Source organism: Chanodichthys erythropterus, chromosome 9 (genome assembly GCF_024489055.1).
Source record: "Chanodichthys erythropterus isolate Z2021 chromosome 9, ASM2448905v1, whole genome shotgun sequence".
NCBI classification, from domain to species: Eukaryota; Metazoa; Chordata; class Actinopteri; order Cypriniformes; family Xenocyprididae; genus Chanodichthys; species Chanodichthys erythropterus.
Genome location: NC_090229.1, coordinates 30,764,536 through 30,784,730, shown reverse-complemented (window position 1 = coordinate 30,784,730; position 20,195 = coordinate 30,764,536). Strand labels below are relative to the sequence as shown.

At 38.1% G+C, this 20,195-nt stretch overlaps 2 protein-coding genes across 8 annotated transcripts in view; both read right to left on the bottom strand.

Moving 5' to 3' along the window:
* Positions 1-277, bottom strand: part of ogdha (oxoglutarate dehydrogenase a) — a 57,256-nt gene extending 56,979 nt beyond the window's left edge. The window contains exon 1 of one of the 3 annotated variants that reach the window (XM_067395307.1): positions 69-277. The gene's annotated coding sequence lies outside the window, so the exon portion shown is untranslated. The remainder of the gene's footprint in view (positions 1-68) is intronic. The other 2 variants (XM_067395310.1, XM_067395308.1) reach the window with 2 other exon arrangements.
* A 615-nt stretch (positions 278-892) lies between these two features.
* The window catches only part of adam9a (ADAM metallopeptidase domain 9a), an 89,108-nt gene continuing 69,805 nt past the window's right edge, over positions 893-20,195 (bottom strand). For 2 of the 5 annotated variants that reach the window (XM_067395313.1, XM_067395317.1), the window contains 11 exons: positions 18,669-18,761; positions 17,861-18,056; positions 16,368-16,473; positions 16,078-16,261; positions 13,580-13,660; positions 13,037-13,142; positions 11,150-11,291; positions 5,938-6,004; positions 5,429-5,458; positions 3,161-3,231; positions 894-2,610 (listed from right to left, as the gene is read on the bottom strand). In XM_067395313.1, the coding sequence (XP_067251414.1) occupies positions 2,550-2,610; positions 3,161-3,231; positions 5,429-5,458; positions 5,938-6,004; positions 11,150-11,291; positions 13,037-13,142; positions 13,580-13,660; positions 16,078-16,261; positions 16,368-16,473; positions 17,861-18,056; positions 18,669-18,761 (1,137 nt within the window). In that variant the 3' untranslated portion in view covers positions 894-2,549. Of the gene's footprint in view, positions 2,611-3,160; positions 3,232-5,428; positions 5,459-5,937; positions 6,005-9,230; positions 9,396-11,149; positions 11,292-13,036; positions 13,143-13,579; positions 13,661-16,077; positions 16,262-16,367; positions 16,474-17,860; positions 18,057-18,668; positions 18,762-20,195 lie in introns of those variants that run through there. The other 3 variants (XM_067395315.1, XM_067395314.1, XM_067395316.1) reach the window with 3 other exon arrangements.

Below are 20,195 nucleotides of genomic sequence, written 5' to 3'. Positions count from 1 at the left end.
TTTAGCGACGTTGTCATTCAGTGTCCTTTTAACGGTGCATGGAAGTGTGTAAAACAAGAAAAACTTACTTGTACCGACAGCCGTTGTTAACTGGTCGTGCACTGGAGTTGGTATAGGCTCCACTGACCCCTGCGCTGCTCACGAGAGTGACAGTCGACACCACTAGAACAGCTCCGTCATAAAGAACGTCAGCCGCTTCCGACGTCACTTCTAGGTTTCGCGCGGTATCTTCTCTCGGAGTTAATAAACAATTTCTGCGAATCGGTTTATTCAAACCGTTCTTCTCAAAAAACCTATTAAAACGTTTTGTTTTTTTTTTAATTTATGCTATTCTTTATAATTACGTCATCACGTGACATCCGGCAATCCTAAATATAATTTACACATTTTTATTAAACAAGTCAAAATCTTCAACATCTCTTGACTGAAAAAGTATCTGAACGTTTCAATAAAACGATTTAACTATTAATGTAATACTGTTTTCTGGCGCATCTGGTAAGTTCCTCCTCACGACGTGATTTGTGTTCAAGTGGTTTTGATCAGAGTAATGGACAATTTCAAATTGCCCTAATACATAATGAATAAGCAAAGGACTCGTGCGTTAGAAGATTTCTCAATATAGTTTTGTCTCACAAGTCTGTCTTTTAAGGCTCCTTGGCGTTTTCATAATCAGAAAAATGAACAGTTTAATTAAAATAAAACTGACGTCAAATAAAATATAAATATCAGATGAAAAATGTAAACTTAATCTGAAATGTTGCCTTGGCACATAGCTGAAAGAAGTTTAAGTTGAAGTAACATTACTAAAATTACTAAAACTAAATTAAAGCTAAATAGAAATATAAATTTGATAAAACGACAAATTTACAACAAAATTGCTAAAACAAACTATCAAAACAAACATCAGCATGCATGAATAAATTTTTTTTATGATCAATAGAAATTTGCTTACAACATAAATTTTCAATTAACATGGCTGAGTTGTTCATGACACGGATTCACTGAAAAAAATGCTGTCCAAATTGTTTAAAATGCACCTCACATCATTAAAAACATACCAGTGTTTTTTTTATTTTCATATGCAAAAACCATCATCAGCATCACACTGTAGGTAGTCCAAAATAAACGAAGTCCATCTTTTATCCATAAAACACCAACAATCCACAACTGCGTCACTGGTCATGTTATCATGTACACATGAAATACAATGTGTGGGGGGTGGGTTGTTGTGTCCATCATTCATTCAGTTAATCATACAAATGTAAAATAACACTTATCAGACATGTACTGTATGGCACTTACTGATTTTGCTATGATGTAAATGTCCTAGTGTGAGGATACAGTCTAATATGGCCTACAACAGACATGTTTGTGTGTGTTTGATTGCGGGTGCATGACTTTATACACATACTATACCCCGTGTGGTATTACGGTCATTGCAAAGAAAGAAGTCTATGAAACATGCAGACAATCAGTTTCATAAAGGAAGAAATTCTGTATGTATCGCATAGGATGTGATATCATGCATAAAGTCATGTAGCCCTTAAAAACGATAGGAGAAAAGCTTCCACTTTGTTTTCATTGTTATTGTTGTTTGTATTATTTTTTTTTTGTAAAGAAAAAAAAAAAAAGCCATGTTAACCACAAAGAAAAAAAAGTGTCAGAAATTAATCATTTTCAAAAACAAGTATTCATGTTTACCTGATTTTTGCCTCACTGGGGACAGAATTTCACTTGGCAAATAAAGTAAAAAATAGATTTTCTATAAAAGTTACATATAAATAAAAGTATGGAAATAAAACTATATAAAAATGGTAAAATAGTAGTTTCAAATCACTGAGTTGTTACCAACAATTTCAAATGATGATAAAAAGAACAAAATTACTTAATGTATTTTGTTTCTTGTCTTGCACTCCAGTATTGCAAGATGTAAATTATTTATATTATGCGCCACAGTGCAAAGAGAACAATTTGCAGTTACCACGGGCCATTTAGATACTACTAATGACTTGATAACCTTGTAAAACATTAGGGATGCCTAGCAAACTAAATTATCGCATTTGTCCTTTACATATAACAATTTTCGGAACAATGATTGACTGTGGATGTACAGATTACATTGTGTAAAAAAAAAAAAAGGAGGGGCAGCCTATGATCAAAGGGTCTCTGTACATTCCTATGAACAGTGAACATTACTGAAGTGCAATAAGTCTCAGTGGTCCTATATAGCACATAAGAATCAAAACATTTAAGGAGATCGGTCTGTTGCCATAGGCATCTTATATCACGTGACAGGTGGGAATCGTTTAATTGGCTAGAGTTCTCTCGCTCCTATCGTGTACTCTGATGTATTGCGGATATAGGTTCCTTTCGCAACAGTGACCGTCTCTGTTTGATTGACAGTTGACAGCTGTTTACAGAAGGACAGGGGAGAATAAGTGGGAGAGAGGGTGAGACCACCTGATTCCTCCTCGACTCCTCCCACTGCACATTTCACACTTGGCCTGTCCATCCTAGACAGAAATACAACTGTCAGTCTGTGTTGTGTGTTATACTGGGGGTGCAGGCGCTGGTCTTTGAGGCATTAGCTGTTGGGTAGGAGCAGGTGGTCTGTGGAGAGTGGACAGAGGGTAGGTGAGGTTCAGAAATAAGCTCTCTAAAAACTGGATTTATGAACATATTATGCTTTCAAAATGTTGCTTCCTGTGTAGAAGATTACTAAGCAGCAACTTATGAGGAACTACATCAAATGCTGCTTTAAAAGACAGCTGTCTAAGTAGACTGCTCACTATTTCTATTTAAAACAAGTCTCTTATGGTCACTAAGGCTGTATTTGATAATAAATACAGTAAAAAAAGTAATATCATGAAATATTATTACAATTTAAAATTACTATTTTCTATTTTAATTTACTTTAAAATGTATTTTTTTTAAAAGAGTTGTGCTGCTTAATATTTTGGTGGAAACTGTGATACATGTTTTTTTTTTTCAGGATTCTTTGATGAAAGTTCACATAAAGTAGCGTTTATTTAAAATAGAAATCTTTTGTAAGAATATAAATGTCTTGACTGTCAATTTAATGCATCCTTACTGAATGAATGTATTCATTTCTTATAAAAGTGACTGACACAAACTTTTGACCGGTATTGTATATTATTACCGTGCAAATGGTGGTGGTGGCGGTCTGGTGGCATAAGATGGCACAGCGGCTGATTTATTAGTCTGAACCACCTGCAAAGAGACAGAAACTCTTATTACTATTGCACAAACATATGCATGATGGGTAACTCAAGTATAAATTAACTAAACTAAATATGATTTAAATGAATTAACATATTTTAGCCATTGGCAACCAGGACAACACAAACCTCAAGGAAGGCTGAAGAGACTGTTGTGTGGACTGGTCTTTGAATTTCCAAGAGACTGTACCTTCTCTATTATATTATTATACTACTTATACTATTATATTATTGTGCTATTCACTACTATATAGACATATAATTAGTATAATATACTTATCTTTGTATTTGTCTGTTTTGGACTATATTTGTATCCTTTTGTTGCTATAATAATATAGAAAGCTGTCTGACTGCAAGTGTCTCATTATTTACATTTACATTAGGAAGGACTCCACAATTATTAACCAAGAAAAATAAACCAAATCTATACTTGACAAGTGTGAGACTAACTGCTGAGATTCTAAGCATTTGGAGACTGAACCATACTCCATGCACATCATAAACTGTTGAAATTGGTTGAGAAATGTAAACTTTATTGTGCTTTTTGTCAAGAAAAACAGAAGATCCCCGTTTAACTTGCAGTCTTGCCTGGTCCAATATAGCGGATGTATTGCATCAAGAGGACAAAGCGGCCAATGAGCCGTCTATGTATTTATATGTCTATGTTCAGGATTACAAGAAAGTTATAAGCAGGTGAGTTTGATCATGGTTGGAGCTAAACTCTGCAGGAAAGTACATTCTTATGCATAGTAATTAATATCTGAAACAAAATAAATCTCTGAAAATAAAATTGCTTAAGTGCTGAAGTGAGAATTAATCTTATTAAAGTATACATGAAATCAGGGTTAGTAGATGTAAATTAAAGATATGATTTTTATTATTATTATTATTATTATTAATATAATGATTATTCAATGTATCTAATTATAAAACAGTTAGTTCCTGTCCTTGATTCTGATTGGTCAATAGCTGTGTTTTATTCACAATAAAACATGGCTATGACCGCTTCACCCAATGGTGAATCACTACACAACACCCTTAGCAACCACTCTTAGCAACGTAAACGGTTTGTTCTCAATTTATATTGTTCATTGAAGCTTACTGTATTATGTAGAACAGTACTGTGAGAAAGAGATCGATTGAATGAGTTTATTACCTGCATTCAGATTTAGCATTTTCCCTCAGGTCAGTCCTACATTCATAATAAAAAATGTGTTTAAATGTCCACTGCAATATCTTGTCCTTTTAACAGTTAATGGGTTTTCCCGTGACTGACAGCACTAGTCAAAGCATTTGTCAGTTGCGTCTTGTTCAGTGTTCACTACAATTCAGTCTTTTCAATATAAAAGTCTTCCCTATGACTGACACACCGTATGACTGCCGTAATAATGTAACTTCTGTTGCTGTTCACGGTCAGGGACTATTTTTTTCTGGCAGAAGGAAGGCTTTTAGTGATTTTACATCATGAAAGTTGGATTGATACATATTTTTTGGTTTTATTTGTATTGTGTGGTAACCGTTTTATAAAAGTGATAAGGTACTCGAGGCTAGTGCTGTATCGTGATGTCACGGCTGAAGGGCATTGTTAGGCACGACGTTGTTAGGCAAAGCGGAGCACAGCCTCTCGTACCTTATTGCTTACAGAAATTATTTCATTTATTTACATTATTTAATATTTAATGGTTACACTTTACAATAAGGTTTCATTACTTAATATTAGTTAACTACTTAAGATAACATAAACTAAGGGTGAACAATACTTCTACAACATTTATTAATCTTAGTTGATGCTAATTTCAGCATTTACTAATACATTATTAAAATCAAAAGTTGTATTTGTTAACATTAGTTAATGCACTGTGAACTAACATGAACAAACAATGAACAACTGCATTTTTATTAATTAACATTAACAAAGATTTAAAAATGTATTGCTCATTGTTAGTTCATGCTAGTTAATACCTTATTGTAAAGTGTTACCTATTTAATTATACAATAAAAATTTGTTTAATGAAATTAATGTGCAAGATGGTTCTTAACACATAGCATGTGTCTTTCTTACAAAAGACAAAGTGTAAGAAGACAAAGAAATGCAGAAGCAGAAAAGGCACATTAAAAGCAACAGCAGCAGAGATGCCCCACAGTATAAGTACAGTAAAACCTTCTTAGTACAGTATGCAGTTATTTACCTCCTCTGGTGGCAATAACTGAGCCTGGTGCTTTATCATAGAAGAGAAAAAAGGAGCCTGATTATTATCTTTGTATCAGCAGACTATTGTTTCACTGAGATGTAACATTTAATGACTTCAGTTAAATGTGAAGGACAGACGATTTCTCATTAACCGGTTCTTTCCGTGTATTGTTCTTTCCAATAGAAAGAACTGGAAATGTAATGGAAATGTTTAACTTGGAAGGTTTCAAACTTGTTTTCCCTCTTCACACATTAATGAACTGATTTACTAACTAGTAATATTTCTGTTGCATTGTCATCCCTCAGGCATTACAGTTGTGTTATGCTCAGGCACATAAACTGGAAAAAAATCTAAAATCTAAAGATACAGTACTATACAGTAGGACACTTGTTAGATTCACTTGTTAGATTCATGTTAATGTTACATTTAGTGAGTTAAACATTTTCAGCATGGTAGTCAGTAGGGTACTGCTGTGTAGAAGTCTGCTTGTGGATTTGCTCACTCACCCCACCCTTCACTATACTGCTGGGGTTTCCCCGCTGAGACACAGTAGCCTGCGGTCTGCTGTCAGCTCTGAGGAAACAACCAAAGAATGCTGATCAATATTAATATTGTAAATATCTAGGTTATATTTAACACACTAAACATCATTTGCTCAATACATTTCATCCAAAAAAAGGTCTCCTACAAAAGGTTTACATACATCCAAGGTCAAAAATGTCTTTTTTTTTTTTTTTCCCATAATATATAGTGCCCCTCACTAATATTTGCACCCTTGGTAAATATGAGCAAAGGTGGCTGTGAAAATAAATCAGCATTGTTTATCCTTTTGATATTTTATAAAAAAAAAATAAACAAATAAATAAATTAAAAAAAATAAAAAATAAAAAAAATTCTAACCTTTCATTTAAGTAAAACAATTGCAAATGGGGGAGAAAGCTCATTATGAAATAAATGTCTTTCTCCAGTTCACGTTGGCCACAATTATTGGCACCCAATTATTGCAACGTCCTTTTGCCAAGATAACAGCTCTGAGTCTTCACCTATAATGCCTGATGAGTTTGTAGAACACCTGACAAGAGATCAGAGACCATTCCTTCATGCAGAATTTCTACATATCATTCATATTCCCAGCTCCATGTTGGTGCTTCTTCTCTTCAGTTCACTCCACTCATTTTCTTTAGGGTTCAGATCAGGGAACCGGGATGGTCATGGCAGAAGCTTAATTTTGTGCCCAGTGACAAATTGTTGTGTTGGTTTTGATGTTTGTTTTGGATCATTGTCCTGATGGAAGATCCAGACACAGCCCTTTATAAGATTTCTATCAGAAGCAGTTTTTTTTTTTTTTTTCTAATCCGTTAGTATTTGATAGAATCCATGATACCATGTACTCAAGCAGAAAAATAGGCCCACAATATTAAAGATCCAGCAGGCATTAACCATGGGCATGGGGTACTTTTTATCCATGTGTGCACCAAACCCATTTGGTGGGTTTGCTGCCAAAAAGCTCTTTTTTAGTTTCATTTGACCATAGAACCAGGTCCCTTTTGAAGTTCCAGTCGTGTCTGACAAGTGAATATGCTGGAGTTTGTTTTTGCATGAGTGAGGAGGATTTTTTCTTGAACCCTTTAGATACACGTCCTCTTCCAGGCAGATTTGTAACATCTTTAGTTGATTGGAACTTCTTAAATATTGCCCTGATAGTGGAAATGCTTTGGCTATTTTCTTATAGCTACTTTCTATTTTGTGAAGCTCAACAATCTTTTGCTGCACATCAGAACTATATTCTTTGGTTTTTCTCATTGTGATGAATGATTATGGCAATTTGGCCTTTGTGTTTTTTCATGTTTATACTCCTGTGGAACAGGAAGTCATGGCTGGACAATTTCATGTTCATGATCACCCTGGTGTGCTAAAAAAAAAAAAAGTAAATATACATTGAAATATACTTCAGAGATATTTTACTCATAACTTTACTCAGGGGTGTCAATAATTGTGACCAACATGCACTGGAGAAAAACATTTATTTCATCATGTGAGTTCCCTTTCAGTCGGTCACGTTCGACGTACGTCAGTAGTGACCGATGGATTGGGATATCGCTAGAGAGCCCTATCAGCTTCAAGTGAACTAAAACAAGCCAATGGAATAGGCGTGCAATATTTGCATAATGCGCACCATCTCCGACAGGTGTATATAAATAGGAAGCAGACGCAATCGCATTCTGTCTTTCGCTTCGGAGCCAACCGGTTGGTCTCTTCAGCTTTCAAGACTGATATAGTCAGAGTGTTCTCAAGCCTTCGACATTCCCTGGCCGGAATGACGGTTCGATGGTGTGTAGGCAGGGTGACCTGAGGATCACCGTCAGGGCTTCCCCGCCGAGCTCCGCTCCTCGGGCCCCTGCCACCTCAGCAGCACTGCAACCAGTCGTGCCGCCATCCATTTCCACTGGGCCCTCTATGTACTGTCCAGCTGTTACCTTTGGTGCGCCTGCTGCGGATCAGATGTCGATCTCAGCATCGGAAGGTGAGCCTGAATCCTCGGGAGATGAAGACTCGACTCTGCTGCCGCCCTCCGGGATGGCCTTGCCACTCGCAGCCCACTCATACTTCGCCAGCAGGTGGCAGTGTGATGGTGCAAGCCGCGCCCCGTGCGCAGTCTCCCATACGCACTGCTGCCTCGCAGAGTCTGACCACACTCCGGGCCGCTCCCATGCCGTCCGAGTCGGGTCCCCGTACTCTGCCTCGCTGCCCCACCCCCGGGTGCGTCTGTGGTGCCTTTGGTCCCGCTGGCTCGGTGTCTGGAAGTGTGGATAGCGCTCCCCAGCCCGTCCAGCTGGCTCATTCGTACCATCAGACTCGGCTGTGCGATTCAGTTAACCTGGCATCCCCCGGTTTTCAGGGGTGTCCACTACACTCAGGTGTCACTGGACAACGCACCTGTTCTCTGGGCGGAGATTACTGTCCTCCTGGCAAAGGATGCAATCGAGTCGGTCCCTCCAGCAGAGATGAAGTCAGGGTTCTACAGCCCCTACTTCAAGATGCTCACGCAGAAGCGCATTTTCAAATGTATCTGTCCCCAGGATTGGTTTGCAGCGATCGACCTGAAGGACACATACTTTCATGTCTCGATTCTGCCTCGCCACAGACCCTTCCTACAGTTTGCGTTCGAGGGTCGAGTATATCAGTACAAAGTCCTACACTTCGGGCTGGCCCTGTCGCCCCGCGTCTTCACGAAGGTTGCGGAGGCGGCCATTGTTCCCCTCAAGGAACAAGGCGTTTGTATTCTCAACTACCTCGACGACTGGTTGATCCTGCCCAGCTCACGAGCGCAGTTGTGCGAACACAGGGATATGGTTTTAGCTCACCTCAGCCGGTTGGGGCTTCGGGTCAACTGGGACAAGAGCAAACTCTCCCCCGGGCAGAGGATGTCTTATCTCGGTCTCGAGCTAGACTCGGTCGCCCGGACTTCGCGCCTCACTGAGGAACGCGTCCACTCGGTGTTGACCTGCCTGAGCACGCTCAAGCACAGGTCATCGGCCCCACTGAAACTATTTCAGAGGCTCCTGGGGCATATGGCATCTGCGGTAACGCCGCTCGGATTGCTCCATATGAGGCCGCTTACACTGGCTTCGCGGCCGGGACCCGAGATGGGTGTGGCAACGCGGTACACTCCGTGTTCCAGTGACACCGAGCTGCCGACGCACCTTCACCCGGTGGTCGGACCCCTCATTCCTGCGGGCTGGAGTGCCCCTGGAACAGGTGTCCAGGCACACTGTGGTCTCCACAGAAGCCTCTGCCACCGGATGGGGGGCCACGTACAACGGGCATGCAGTATCGGGTCTATGGACGGGGCCTCAACTGCATTGGCATATCAATTGCCTGGAGTTGCTAGTAGTACATCTTGCACTTGGCCGCTTCAAGGAGCTGCTGTCAGACAAGCACATACTGGTCCACTCGGACAGCACTGCAGGTAAACAAAATATTTAATCTTTTTTAGTGCTTTATTTTTATTGCTTTTATTTTAAATGTATTTTTTTTATTTAATTTAATGTAATGTTTTAAATTGTTAACTGATTTAACTTTACATTATTAGCCTTTTATTAATTCATTATTTAGCTATTCACTAAATTTTTTGATAACAGATAGTTCCATAGCAAATGATTCATAAAGTCATCTGTGACGAGCAGGGCGGGCGAGAGCCGTGAGGGAACGGCGCGAGGCCGGTGACGCGAGTGATAATGAGCGTCACTTGCGAGGCGTGCCGGCCTCGAGTCTCTCACGGAGGAGCTCTGGAGGCATAAAAGGAGGAGCGACTACAATGAAGGACGAGAGAGGACCAGGCCTGGACTTTATTTTATGTTTTATTATGTTTGTGTGGCCAGCAGACGTCCGCGAGGGTCTGCCGGCATTACTTTCGTTTTGTTTGTTTATTTTATATTAAAGTTTTGTTGAATGTTCGCCGGTTCCCGCCTCCTTCTTCCCACATCTACTAACCTTGTTACATTGGTGCCGAAACCCGGGAGGAAGGAGGGACATGCTGTCGGAGAGCCCTCGCTGCTGAGGGGGATCGCGGTGCTGCGGAGTTCGGGCAGTGCGGGAGTGAAGACCGCGAGAGGCTGCCCGAGGCGGTGGTACTGGAGCCTAGTGAAAGGTGGGACGAAGAGCTCGAGGCCGTGCCCCTGGGACGAGGTGGGGTGGCTGCCGTCCAAGAGGGAGCGGAGGAGTCGCCACCGTTCGCCGTGGGCCGGAGCCTGCTGCCGTCCGCCATAAAGGGGAGGAGCAGGGAACGGGGGACTCGCTGCCGGCTGCCCTCAGTCGGAGGAGCCATCGCCGGCCACCAGGAGGCGGTCGAGGATCGGGCCGTCCACCGAGCGTCCAGTGCCACCGCATGGCACCGCGAAGAAGAGCCTCTTGGCAGGCTGAGGACCGAGCGGCAGTGTGTCGGGGAACCGAACCAAGATTTTTTTTTTTTTTTTTTTTTTTAACATTCAACAAAACTTTAATATAAAATAAACAAACAAAACGAAAGTAATGCCGGCAGACCCTCGCGGACGTCTGCCGGCCACACAAACATAACAAAACATAAAATAAAGTCCAGGCCTGGTCCTCTCTCGTCTTTCATTGTAGTCACTCCTCCTTTTATGCCTCCGGAGCTCCTCCGTGAGAGACTCGAGGCCTGCACGCCTCGCAGGTGACGCTCATTATCACTCGCGTCACCGGCCTCGCGCCGTTCCCTCACGGCTCTCGCCCGCCCTGCTCGTCACATCATCCTTATAAAGTCAGGCAAAACTTCATAAGCCCCTGGTTTCACAGACAAGGCTTAAGGCTAGTCTTCGATTAAAATGCATGTTTGAGCAGTTTTAACTGAAAGCAACTTGCACTGGCATATATTAAAACATGTCAGTGCCATTGTTTTGTCTCAAGATGCACACCAGTAATGTTTTTTTCTAAGGCACATTTATAAAGGCTTCTAAAATGTCCTAATTAAACTAAGACCTAATCCTGGCTTAATCTAAGCCCTGTCTGTGAAACCAGGCCTAAGAATAATAAAAATGTAATTTAATTTAAATTAATTTTCAACTTGGGGTATGCACTAGTTTCAGTAATTCAACAGTCCATCAACAGTTATCATTTAAACAACAAACTGGGTTTGTTCAGAGTTGATGACATCATAATAGTGTAGGGAAAGGTTGAATACATGTCACTCTTTATACTTACTCATAACCCTGAGAGCGTTTCTTTCTGAAAAAGCGTTGCTTCAGCTCATTCCTCTTGAAGAACACGTATAAACCCAACGCCAAAAGAGGAAGAACAAGGAAAAAGAACACAAGAAGACCATCCCTTGTGGAAGTATCTTTATCTGAGAGAGAGAGAGAGAGAGAGAGAGAGAGAGAGAGAGAGTTTAAATTGAGATAATCACTAATCATTGAGATAATCACCAGACCAAGCTCAATTTAAAATTGAACATTGGTCTGGGGAGTCTGCTATGTATTTTCTACTGCAAAAGAGGCGTGATCAACGAGCATTATTCACGCAATTGGACTGTCCTTCAACCAATCAGATCAACGATCCGGGTGACGTACTTTGCAGAGCGACGCGAAAACTCCAGACAGGTTTAGTTTGTATTGGTTTGTAGCATTGATCAGCGGTTTGCAGAAGCAGCAATGGCATTGAGCGATTTTTGCAGGTTGTGCAAAAAAACATGAAAGTGAGTGGTATTTACACCCACTCGTGTGATTTGTTTGCTAAACTAAAGAAGTCATTCAGCATCGTCGAGAGGTTAAAAGGAATTGGATTGACGGTCGTGCTTGCTGTCGCTTCTCTATCGTCATCGTGTTATACCTGCCAATAACGAGCAAGGTGGATAAGCCAGTCTGTGATTGGTTCCCACAAAAGTGTAACAGAAGCAGTAGAAATGAATGTATGGGTTTCCAGACTGAGTTGCCGGGCGAAATCAAATCGCCAGCAGATCAGGCTGGGTTTACCCAGTCTAATTCAAGCACGATAAGACGCAAAATATGAGAAGAACTCAAGTTTGTACTGGTGCACTGTCTGTGAAGTGGCTCTCTGTGAACAAACACCCGAAATGTGCACGCAGAATGCCACTTCAGACAGCGTGCCAGTGCCGCACTGAGTTCTCTTTGCTGCTTGAACAGATAAAAACACACAGAATTGTGTCAAATTTCCAGTTTTGTTGAGTATCCTCATAAGCACAGTCTTAAATGAGTTAAAAAGTTTTAAATGAATGTAAAGTGATGTGAGAAAATAGGATATGTGTCAGATTCCTGTCGTCAGGTCTTAAAGTGACAGCAGCCTAATAAACTTGCTGCTGACCATGTCATTAATGTTAATCAAAGAACAAAAGACAAAGAGAAAATCACTCGCTGCTCTTGAATGAATAACTTCTATAGCTTTAATAAGAATGAATCTACATTCAATTTATAATTTATGCAGTGAAGACTGTGCAGTTTTTGATTACTCAATTTCTGTATATTTACCCATTAGAACTACCTGAAAATCTGAAAGCATTGTTTACAAGGTTATGTCAAAAACAACAACTTTTCAGTGCATTTTAGCAGGGCAGGTAAAAATCTGAACTGAATCCTTAGCGTTGAGCCCTAATATATTAAAGGCACAGCTAAATGTGACATATTTCAATGGGTTTATGTGAAGATTGTTTTAAGTTCACTTATTATATTTTTTAAAGCCTATTAAATGTTAAAATTGATAACTTTCAATTATACTGTAATTTGAATGGCAATAATAATAACTAGGGAAAAAAACATCAGTATCAGTACTGGTATAAATGATACTGGCCTTAATTCATAATGCTTAATAAAAAGATGCCATTAAACAAATATTTCAAATATACTATCTTTATGTTGTTTCTACATTATTTTGAAGATTTAATGTGAAAGTATTACAATATAAAAATCTATTAAAAACTCAAATGATAGGTGTGAATAATTACAAAAAATGTGTGATTAAATAGTTATTTTTTAAATCCATCGATAGCACTAGTGATCACATTTACGGTTGACACGTGTTAAAAGTATTGATAATCCTTTGTGAAGCTCTAGCTGTGCCGTTGTTAAGCAGTATTACCATCCCAGGTGGGGCCGCTTTCTATGCTTCCTCCATATCCAGAGGCCTCACAAAATGGAGGAGCCCAGCCGTATTCACAGTGGCAGTTTTTATTGCTGTTACACACCTGAAAGTAGTCAAGCACAAACATACAACACTCAACACACATTTCAAAGATGTAGAACTGAAGGTATTTAGGATTTAAAAATAGGTGTATGTAAAATTTTGGTAACACTTCAGTTTAGGGTCCAATTCTCACTATAAACTAATTGCTTATTAGCATGCATATTATTAGAATCCTGGCTGTTTATTAGTACTTATAAAGCACATATTAATGCCTTATTCTACATGACCATATTCTACATCCCTAATCTAACCAAATAAATAAACTTAACAACTATCTTACTAACTATTAATAAGCAGTAATTAGGAGTTTAAGGCAAAAGTCATAGTTAATTGTTAATAGTGAGAATTGGACCCTAAACTTCAGTGTGACCAAATTATGTATATGTAGGTATATGAAAAATGGTGCCATTGAATTGTGGGAAGTGCATGCATATGTACCCCATGGCCGTGGCATTTCTTTTCGACGTCACAGTCATAATTCAGCATGTCTGCACTTTTGCACTCAAAATTCAGACAAACCTGCAATACAAATAATAAGAAGTCAAAAACATACAGTGTGCAGGTAAAATCATGAAATCTTAGAAAAAAAAAAATAATAATAATAATTATTTAAACTGTTTTATCATGGGAAAAAAAGATCTAATCATGTCCTCAATCAGCCTTTAAGTGGATTCCTTCAAATGTGTTTGGATAGTTTGGTGTTGGTAACCAAATAAATAATAAATGATAAATAAAGCTGCTGTCTGATCATTATGGAAAAAATCATAAAATTAATGACATTTCTGATTTTTCACTGTCATTCAGTCATTTCATATTTACATCATAAATATAATATATTTTAGGAGAAACTTGATGGTTCTCTGCAATGCTTGGCATGATGGTAATGGCAGTAGTATTGGGAACAGCAACTCTTTGTTTTACTAGGAATAAATCCAATGTAGAATTTCAATATTTTTTACACTTTATATATTTATTATTGAGAGAAAATGTTAAAGAGAAAAAAGTCAGGGTAGGGGATAAGCTGAAAATACAGAAATAATTATGCCATAATTAACATTAAATTTAAAAACAAGGGGAAAATAGGTAGTTCAAGAGACAATAAAATATGTTATAATATATCTTTTAAAGCTAGAATGATTGCTTTGAGAAACATAATGCAATTCTCCTAGTGGACAGAAAATTTAATCCAATTGAAAAATCATCCTAATACAGAATCAGGATTTCTGCAGGATTTATGAGGTAAATTTTTAAGACCCTTTTAAGACCAAGTACAGACAATTTAAGGAATAAATTGAAAGGAACATAATACATCAATATGTTATCTAAATGTAAAGGTCTCTGGAGAAACACAATCAGTTATATCTGCAAAACTTGAAAATAAAACTTTCATCAGATATGCATCACACACACACACACACACACACACACACACACACACACACACACACACACACACACACACACACACACACACACACACACACACACACACACACACACACACACACACACACACACACACACACACACACACACACACAGTGCTTTGTCTTTTTTTCCCCATGCAAATGTCTAAAGATTTTTAAATCAAGACACACTTAGATACAAAATGACATAAAATATGAAGTCTTGTTTTCTGTGAAATTTATCAAAATGAAGTGAGTTTATGATTAAAACAAGACCATCTTCCAATGGTCTCAGAAAAATCAACTTAATTTAATAGGAAGTTTTAATAACTTATTGACAGGTACAGTATTTGTTATTTTATAAAGCATAAACTTAATTATTCAAGACATACATTTGCATCTCAAGTAAATGTATCTATTTAAAGATGTTAAGATATTTGTATCGGAAAACAGGACATAAATACTGAGGAAGATATTTATTGTTTTTGCAATGCATGCAACATTTAATGCCATGACCAAGACTGTCAGGATCCTGCCCTGTTTTGTCCTTGTTTAATGTTTGTTTGTTTGTCTTGTGCTTGAGCACATGGCTATGTCTTTGTTTGTTTGCGCTAATCCTTTTGTTCCACCTCCTTGTTTGCGGTTACCACGCCCCCTTGTTTAGTCCTGTCTAGTTCTTGTTTCAATAATTGTGCTCACCAGGGGCCCGTTTCAGAAAGGATGTTAAGTGAAAACTCTGAGTATGTTAACCCTGAAATGAGATCAAGTTCAGAGTTCAAGTTTTAACTCAGAGTTGGTTGAACCTCCTTATTGAAACGGGCCCCTGATCCTCATGTGCTCCGGTCCCTTTATATTGTGTTTCCTTCCCTTGTGTCTTTACTGGTTCATTGCGTCCTATGTGTGCGTGCAGTTCTCTAAGATCTTGTCAGTGCTCCATTTAGTTTTCTCCATCTGATTATTTTTCTTTTGATATATTCTAGTTTTTCTTTATTCCTGAGTTTTTATTCTAGTCTAGTTTTAGTCGCATCCTGTTCCACCCTGGTCGTTGACTCTCCTGGCATGGCGGCTAGTCTGGTGCTACTTGGAGTCTCTTCACCAGCTATCAAGCCTCTGGTTCCCTGAGCCGCCACATTGTATCCATCTTTGGCCATCACCTCCTTGCAGTCTACCCCGACCGGCCAGTTCTCCTGTCGTGTGCCCTGCCATACTGTTTGGCCTGTCACTATTCTATACCTTCTTGTGCATTGTTTACAGTTCCGCCATTAAATTGTCATTGCTCAGCTCTGCGTTTGGGCCTCCCTCATTTAGAATACCTGACAAAGACTTTCTGCTTTGATTTAAGACCTTTTTAAGGCCTTAATTTGTGTAAGGTTAAATTAGGTAAATTAAAATTTTTAAGACCTGCAGAAAGCCTGAGAATATGTGCACATTCATGAAAGTGGCTAAACAATTCAGCAAACATATTTTACTAATCTGTGTGCATAATTTAAGCAGAAATTTTGTATGTTCAATGTTGCTTTTCTCTGTCACCTTATTATCTCCACACTTGGTGCCCTCGTTGACCATGCCGGGATCAGGTACGTCAGAGCCCAGGAGGAAGTCCACGCCCCAGCAGGTAGTGCCGGCAATGGGGGTCTGGATGATAGATGGCTTGATGCCAAATATGACTGATGATTGAACGTTCTCACACTGTAGCTTCCCACACATGGCGTTCCTAAAAGAATGAGAGCATGAGAGTGTTCTTATAAAAATTCTAAATTTGGATTCCTGAGTGTGAATTTGAATTTAATTGTAAGTGCATTTATCTTGCTGTACTGTACCTGCTTTCACACTTCTTAAATCCACTGGAATGGTAGCCACAGTTTCCAAAGCGATCACCTTTAGAGTTCACATCCTTAAAACACAGCTCAGGAGCAGCTTTAGCCTCTACACACAAGAAAAGACAGATGGGTTACATTTACAGAATATCAACTTCTATTTTCTCTTTTATTTTAATTAAACAAAAAAACTTTTTTTTTTTTTACCCTGCTATTTAGTATCACTGAGTATTGCTATTTAGTATCATTGATACATTTTAATTTTATTTTTATTAGGGTTGTCAACATTAACGCATGCGATTAATATAAACGGAGTGTCTATTTACACTAAGTGCAAATAGCATCCCTTGTTAGCAAACGCTTTTTACACTAGCTCCGCCCACCAGTAAGGCTCCAGACCTGGCTTTTAATGCGATTGACGCGGGTTCGAATACGCCTTTTGCCGAGCTTGCATATATTTTTAATAAAAATGAAAATAATGTTCTAAAAGTGTAAATAAACTGCAAACCAGTGTTTAATAATATTACAAGTGTTTATTGGGTAGGGTTAGGGGAAGTGTAGGGAGGGTTTTTATTCTCCCAATAAGGCAGCATCCATTTAATAATTTTAATAAGTATAATCATTTACACTCTATGATATTATTGCATCCTGTTAATGTACAAAAATACTGAGGTGCAAATAGTATCTGCCAATATAAAGTATAGATAGCATCTAATTACTATTTACTCTTATTGCAAAGAATACTTTTACATGGTGTAAATAGAATATATCGCTATTTTCGTCTAGTGTGAATAGCATATTGCTAAGAAAATACTGTTATTGTCACAGTGTAAATTGAATATATTGCTATTTTCACTTAGTATAAATAGCATCTAATTGCTATTTACACAGTGTAAATAACATCAATCGCTATTTGCACTTAGTGTAAATAGCTGCTGCCTAATTTAAAATCCTTAATGTGTTAAAATAATTGAACGCAAATAAATTAACGAAGCACGCGTCATTAACGTAATTTACGTCATGCAGTTAGATAGATGTTTTTGGGAGTTAAAGATATTTATAATGTTAATATTTATATTTCAAATAAATGCTGTTCTTTTGAACTTTCTATTCATCAAATAATACTGAAAAAAATCAGCATATTAGAATGATTTCTGAAGGATCATGTGACACTGAAGATTAGAGTAATGGCTGCTGAAAATTCAGCTTTGCCATCACAGGAATAAATTACATCTTAAAATATATTAAAATAGAAAACAGTTATTTTTAACTACAAAATTATTTTACAACATTACCGTTTTTACTGTATTTTTCATCAAATGAATGCAGACTTGGTATCACAAGAGACTTCTTTCAAAAACATATTGTAGCATAGAACGTGTGCTCTTGATGGAGCTGCAGGTCAGTTTTTTTTTTTTAAATTTTATTCAATATAGGATAAACAATACTCTTAATTATATTACCCACCCCTAGAAGTACAAAATCATTGTACTCACTTGTGCCAAATATGGCCTGACACTGGGTGTCATAGTGCTGGCACTGGCCGTTGTAGCAGTAAGCCTGGTCTTGTTTGCAAGGATGGCCGTTCTGTTTGAAGACGTCATTCTGACAGAGGGCAGATGTGCCATTACAATACTCTGGCAAATCACATTCATCAGTGCTGCTTCTGCACACAGTGCCTCCAGGTAAAAACTGACAGATAGAGAGAAAAATTAATCAGAACATGTGAGTTAAAAAGTACTACTGCATATTGTCAAATGGCATATGCATGTATAGGCTAATAGCTATGTCCTAGTGTGCTTGGTGATATAAAAAGTTTGATGCTTTGATGGACAAAAAAATTTATGACCCAACTATACAAATTTTGTCTTAAAACTCATTGCGTGAAGGGCACATACAATATTGCCTTACAATTTGGCCAGAACAAGCCATCTTATAAAACAGCATGGCAGGCATCTTGTCAGTGTTATTTTAGTGTAATTTATATACTATTATAGTATTTATCATTGTTTCAAATAAGCTTTTATTTTTATATTTTCAGTTTTCATTTTAATTTTAGATTAAGCTATAGTATATTTGTTATGTGAATTTGACATTTGTATTAGTTTTTGTTTGTTTGTTTTAGCAATGTTAGTATGTCAACTTTAACTTTTTTACTTCAAGTTTTTCATTCAATATTTATATTTTATTTCAGCTCTATTTGAATTAAAAATGTTTTTTAATAAATTTATTTACCAATAACAATAACAGTGCATCTCACTAAGGTTTGGAGCAGAGCTACAGTGTTAGAAAAGGTGCAATTACCCTGCAGTTCTTGCAGCAGACCCCGAACGCACACTGAGCTCCTGACCTCAGCTTACACGTTTTCGGCTCACAGCATGGGTCCTTCTCACACTCCTGAAACATTTACATAATCAACCTTCAGAAGTTCTCAATTCTTCATTAGGGATGCAACAAACTAAACTCAGCAAAAAAAAAGATTTTTTTTTTCCTTTTTTAGGATACTGTATTTTAAAGATAATTTAGTAAAATACAAACAAGTTTTACAGGACAGGTTTTAAACCAGAGCATGTGAGTGAACTGGAGTGGTGTAACCGCTTTATGCCCATGTGCATACTCCACTCATGTACCTCTCATGTTCACCAGTAAAACAAAGTTCACTCATATCCAACTCAGACATGAAATTTTGCTGTACTATGTCTTTCTGTTTGTAATAACAGTTATGATATTTGTGGCTTCAAAGCCTAGGTCTTTAACCCTACTTCTGGGGATCCACTGTCCAGCAACCTGCTTCAGATCACTTGGCCTGTGTATTTTCAAGCTAACCTGAGCCCAGGAACCAGCTTGAAGACCTATGCTTTAAAGCAATATATTGTATCAAGTCAAATCACCTTTATTTATATAGCGCTTTTTACAATGCAGATTGTATCAAAGCAGCTTTACATTGATAACTGATACATAATCTTCAAGAATAGTGTCAATGCAGGCAGATCAAAGCACTGTTGAATAAATGTCAAGAATACTGTTGAATATCAAATGTCAAGTGTTATAAATAAATACAATGTGACTTGACTGGAGTGCTGAATTGCAGAACTGAATCAAACATCGCTATGATCAGATGCTTTCTTGACTGCTGTTTTATCACCGCTGTTGTTTTAGTTGTGTTTTTTTTGTTACAGAGGGGAAAGTGCGCAGCACTTATTTACATATTAATCTAAATGCCTCTCTCAGTAGCATGAGCAGGATGTTCACTAACAGCTGCAAAGGTATTTCAAACTTCTTTTTACCCCTGAGCAAAGAATGAAAAAGAACTTCTTTGCTAACTCAGTTTTTCCCTTTCAGTTTCATTTCCCTTTTCGTTCTTAAAGGGATCGTTCACTCAAAAATGAAAATTCTGTTATTAATTACTCTCCCTCATGTCATTCCAAGCCGACTTTCATTCATTTTCGGAACACAAATGAAGATCTTTTTGATGAAATTTGAGAGCTTTCTGTCCCTCCGTCGACAGCTACGCAACTACCACTTTGACAGTTCAAAAAGTTCATAAAGAGATCGTAAAACTAATCCATATGAATTGAACGGTTTGGTCCAAATTTTCTGAAGAGACTTGATCGCTTTATGATGAACAGATTGAATTTAGGCTTTTATTCACATATAAACATTGATCAGGGAGCATAAAAGAAGCTCAACCGTACCTGCGTGATGCGCAAGAACAAACCTCTTTAGTTCTTGTGGAAGTTCAAACGTGCTGCGTAAAACAAGAATAAACCTCATTGGTTCTCACATGTCCAAGCAAGCATGCTTGAGCTTCTATTTAGCATAGCTGATGTT